Here is a 5,034-nt window from a genome sequence, read left to right on the forward strand (position 1 = left end):
CCGACGATGACCCCGCCGAGGTGCCCGGCGGCCGCGCCGGCCCCGAGGAGCTGGCGGACGATGTGGAGCGCTTCCACGAGGAACAGTTCCGCGCCGTGATGGCCGCCCTGGACAGCGGCGACGAGGCCGGGGACAGCGAGGAAGAGGAGGAGGAGGAGGTACTGGGTCTGCAGCTGCCCGAGGACAGCGAGGAGGAGGAGGAGGATGAGGAGGATGAGATTCAGGATCGGAATCCCTTTGTGGAGTATAGCGCAGAGGAGGATGAAGATGGAGAAGATGAAGAAGGTGAGGAAGATGAACATGTTGAGGACGGAGAAGAGGAAGGAGGTGAGGAAGATGAAAATGATGTTGAGGATGAAGAGGGGGACCTGTCCATGGAAAGCGACTTGGAAGAGCGCCATCCCGAAGCCAAGCTCCCTCATGAGCTCTCCTGGGGCCAGCGCAAGCAGCTCTACTATGACACGGACTATGGGAGTGATGCCCAGGCCAAAGGCAAGCGGACCCAGCAAGAAATCGATGCTGAGGAGGAGGAAGAAGAGCAGGAGGCTCAAGTCATCCAGAGACGGTTGGTGCGGGATTTGGGGGAGGATGATTATGGTCTGGACATGATCCAGGGCTACCTGGCTAAGCAGCAGAAAACCCATGACAGCAAGGGGCAGAAAATTGATAAGGATCTGCAGGCCCTTTCCAAGAAGGAGCAGCTGAAGCTGCTGAAGCAGGAGTCCCCAGAGCTCCTGCAGCTGATGGAGGACTTTGAGGTGAAGCTCATGGAGATCAAGGATGAGTTGCACCCACTGCTGCAAATGGTCAGAGACGGCACCATCCCCCAGGGGAAGGGCAGCCACTATTTGCAGACCAAGTATCATCTCTACCTGAACTACTGTGCCAATATCAGCTTCTATCTGGTTCTCAAGTCCAAGAGGATGCCGGTTCACAGCCACCCGGTCATCGAGCGGTTGGTGGAGTACAGGAATATCATCAACGACCTTGCTGTTATAGACCAAAAGCTTTCCCCACAGGTCCGTATGCTGCTGAGGAACTACTATGACAAGAAGGAAGAGAAGCTGCGGAAGGGAAACAAATTTTCAGTGTTTCTCACCATGAATGGCAACAAAACCAAACCAAAACGTGCCTCTGCGCCTGTTAATGGCCAGGCTGCTGCTGCTGCTGAGTCGTCGGATGAGTCAGAGCTGGATGAGGAGGCTGCCCTAAAATACTACAAGATGATGGAGGAGAAGCTGGCACTCAAGAGGAAGAGAAGTGGAGACGAGGACGTGCCTGAAGAAGCAGTGGTGTCAGAAGGAGAGGATCCCAGTAAGAAGAGAGGGGTGACCTATCAGATGATCAAGAACAAAGGCCTCACACCCAAGAGGAGGAAGATTGACCGCAACCCCCGGGTGAAGCATCGGGAGAAATTCCGGCGAGCCAAAATCCGCCGCAAGGGCCAGGTCCGCGAGGTGCGCAGGGAGCTGCACAGATATGCCGGGGAACTGTCTGGCATTCGGGCCGGGGTTAAAAAGAGCAGGAAGCTCAAGTGATGGTCATCTTTTTGTCAGAGCTGCAAGTAGCAGTACTGCATCCAATAAAAATTTTATACACCATCTTGTGGGGTTTATTCTTAGGGAAACTGGGGATGGGGTGGTATTTGGTTTTTCTTTTTCAGAGGGGGCTTTCTAGAAGGTGCTGTCTCCAAGTGGCACAGGGCCCTTTCCACACTTCACCCATGTCTGAAGGTATTTTCCTCTCTTGTCATGCTGTTGAGTTTCCCTAAACAGGAAACCTTGAGAGATTGCAAGGAATGTATCAGGCCAAGGGAATTAAATGGGCCGTGTGGGACTGGTGAGGAGATGGGATTGGATGAACCTCTTGAGGGTGTGTTGGGAAAGGGGCTCAGCAGCTGTCACTGGCCTGCTCTGTTTTGCTGTCTAGTTCTGGTCCATCCTCTTCCTGTGTTGAGCTGCAGAGACGTGGTTAATAGTAGTTAATTTTTGTTCTGATTAACACCTTTGTTAGCTCTTAAATACTTCATGTATGGGCACTTCTTTTAAATTACTTAGTTCCACGTGGTCTGAAATACTGTTTCCCTTCCTAAATTCAGTGAGAAGCAAAGCAAGGACTTGTCTGGATTTTACAACCATATATGTAATAAGCATATTAACTTCCCCTATGATAAATGTTTGCTGCTACAGGACTAAGCATTGCTGCAGGACCACCTTACAGATGGCTAAGGTGTTATATGTTCAGTGGGCAGGTAAACTTCGGGGATGTTTTGATTACCGCCATGCCTTTTAGTGAATGCATTTGAACCCCACACTGAAGTGCTTGCCAGGAGCTGGCTGTGAGTGGTCGGTTCAGTTCCAGTCTGGGCTGTGAAGGAGGACTGAATGATAATTTTTCTGAAGTTTAACAAAAACTGTCTCAGGTAGAACCTGGACCTGTGTCTGGGATGGGTTTCAGGGAGCCCATGCCTTGGTTTGTGTACCATACCATCTGAAAGGTATTAGTTTTCCATATGGAATTATTTCAGGAGAATAATTGCTTTATTTGGTAATGCAATTGCATCTTATGAGAGTGTTTTGTGTGTGTGATGGGCCTGGGGGAAGCCAGGAGACGAGTGTGTGCTCTTGATCCAGTGATAGGCCAGGTGGTGTAATACAAGCATGTAGGTGCTCTGCTTGTGCTCTGTAAGTGAAATGTGCTTTTTTGGGGTTCTTGTGTAAACCTTAACACCCCAGGCCTGTTTCTCCCAGGAACATACTGTTCACTGTTGGCTGGAGAATACTTTGGTCATTTTCCAGGCTACTTGTTGAAGGGAGAGGTAGAAACACAGTAAGCTTAAGCTGGACAGATGGGAACAGTCCTGTCTCAGGTGCACTGAACAGGTCTCCTTAGATCTGTGCTTACTCACCTGCCCTTACTATGAGCAACAGTGTCAGCTGCTCCTTCTTCCCAGGGAGAAGGAGCAGCCTTGCTGCTCAGCCTTGCTGAAGAGGGAAGCAGAATTTCCCCACCTTTAACTCCCCACTGGGATCATGGTTGCAGACTGCTACTGATAATGCTGAGCTCTGCCCTGGAGGCTCTGCCAAGAGGTCAATAAGGGGTAAGATGCTGGGCAGAAAAAGCAGCTTAGGTGTTTTTTCTGGGGAGGGATGGAATTGTGTAACAGGCATCACACGAGGTGTGGAAAATAGCCAGCAGAGATGCTCCTTGATCTCATTACCACAGAACCTCCTTGTGCATGTTTCACCCTTGATACAAAAATGAAGGGCTAACAGTCCTTCATGGGTCTGGCTTTGTGCTTCCTTGGAAAGCTCCGAGCAGCTGGCAAACACAATTGTGGTGACTTCTACCTGAGCAGTAAATAAGGGAAACAACAAATTGGTGTGCCATTACAGACACGTTCCTAATCCCCCTGGGGTTAGGTTGAAGGCTGGAGAGAATGCTGCGTGTCAGCGGCCCAGCCCTGCCTGCCGGCAGATGGCAGCTCCTGGGTTAATGAAGATTAACCAGGCATTATGTCCACTTGATTAGTTGAGAGACTGGACAAAGCCATAAACATAATTCTCATTTGCTTTTTTGTATGGCTGATCATGGGAATGCTGTGATAATTGATGCTGTGGGAGGGGGGACACTGTGCAGTGTCACTAGGAAATACTTGGAGTAATGTTTTGTGCTGAAGGGAAATTCCTGGTAGTGAACAGGTTTTGAAAATTCCTGAGAAAATGGACATATGGAATCAGGCAAGGACCACAGATGATCAGGAAAAGAAGCAAGGAGTGGATCAAAGTCCTGGTTAATGCTGCTTTTTCCCTTTTCCAGTACTGCTTCTGGGGAAGGTGCTGATACTGCCAAGAAATGCTTCAGCTATGAGATGGCACTTGTCCTTGCCAGGGCCCTTCTTGGAGAGGACTGGCAGCCTCAGCAGCAGCTAAAGCAGGTGGGACTCGACTCAGGTAACAGCTTTGTCTCACCTCCATCACCCTCACAGCAATGGAAGGACCCACCCTGGGTCCTTTCCACCCACTCGCGTGGAGCACAGTAATGCAAAGGACAGTCAGTCCTGCCACACCTGCACATAAATGATTCATACTTAAACTGACACAGGCAAAGTGTAGAAAGCTCCAAGCTATGAGCTATTGTTTTTCTGCACCTGGAAGACATAATCCTTGAGGGGTGATGAGCATCCAGAGTAAGCCTGGCTGCCTTTGGAAGCTTGGGCAGAAAAGTACAGTGGCAGAGAGGGGGACAATGCTTTCTGCATCACCACCTGAAATTCCTGTTTATACAGGGCAAGGAAAGTATATTGAATAACTCACATGGAGATACATTTGCTGCTGCCTTAGATTTTGTCAAGGTTTTTCCTAGCTATGTGGGTTTTCCTAGCTGTGTTCCATAATATTCCATCACATACAGTCTGGGTATTGTTTTACTCTTGTTAGCACATAGAAATTCAAACATTCAGCTGTGCAATTTGTGAAGTGGATTAAAGCATCTGTTCAATTACTTGCAACATGTTGCATGTCTTGGGGCAGGGCTGAAAAATCAGTCTCCATTAATCAGTAGCCTTTACAGCTTTGCTTTTGCAATTTTAATGTGAGATTTCAAAAGAAAGCAGCAATGTATTTCAGCTTAACCCAAGTGCACGGAAGGCTGGGTGTTCTTTAAAAACTGGCAGATTTATGTGCTTCCTGCCTGCTGACAGCACCACAATCCACATTAATTGCCTTGTCTTCTGAAAGACTGTCCCAAGTGAAATTCCCAGTAGCACGCTGTATTTGGCAGTTGTAATACTAAAGAATATACTTGGACTTTGTCTCCTTTTGTCCCAGGATCTCAAAACGCTGCGGTCCATGAGTTCTTACGCCGGGGAAAGCCAAGGGGAGGCAGGAGATGGTGCCCCGCCTTCGTTTCACGGGTAAGAGCCCCTGCACCATCAGAAGGTGGCGGCTGTCACCGGCCGTGCTCCCGGCGGTGCGGGGGGAGCCCCAGGGGGCGGAGGCTGGGGCGGCCGCGGCGCTTCCCGGCCGGGGCGGG

At 49.7% G+C, this 5,034-nt stretch overlaps 1 protein-coding gene across 1 annotated transcript; it reads left to right on the top strand.

Moving 5' to 3' along the window:
* Positions 1 to 6: 6 nt before the first annotated feature.
* Positions 7 to 1,601, top strand: UTP3 (UTP3 small subunit processome component). Its single transcript, XM_014310379.2, has one exon. The coding sequence runs from the start codon at positions 99 to 101 to the stop codon at positions 1,536 to 1,538; it is 1,440 nt and encodes a 479-aa protein (XP_014165854.1). The 5' UTR covers positions 7 to 98; the 3' UTR covers positions 1,539 to 1,601.
* Positions 1,602 to 5,034: the final 3,433 nt, after the last annotated feature.

Source organism: Geospiza fortis, unplaced genomic scaffold (assembly GCF_000277835.1).
Source record: "Geospiza fortis unplaced genomic scaffold, GeoFor_1.0 scaffold909, whole genome shotgun sequence".
Taxonomy (NCBI): Eukaryota; Metazoa; Chordata; class Aves; order Passeriformes; family Thraupidae; genus Geospiza; species Geospiza fortis.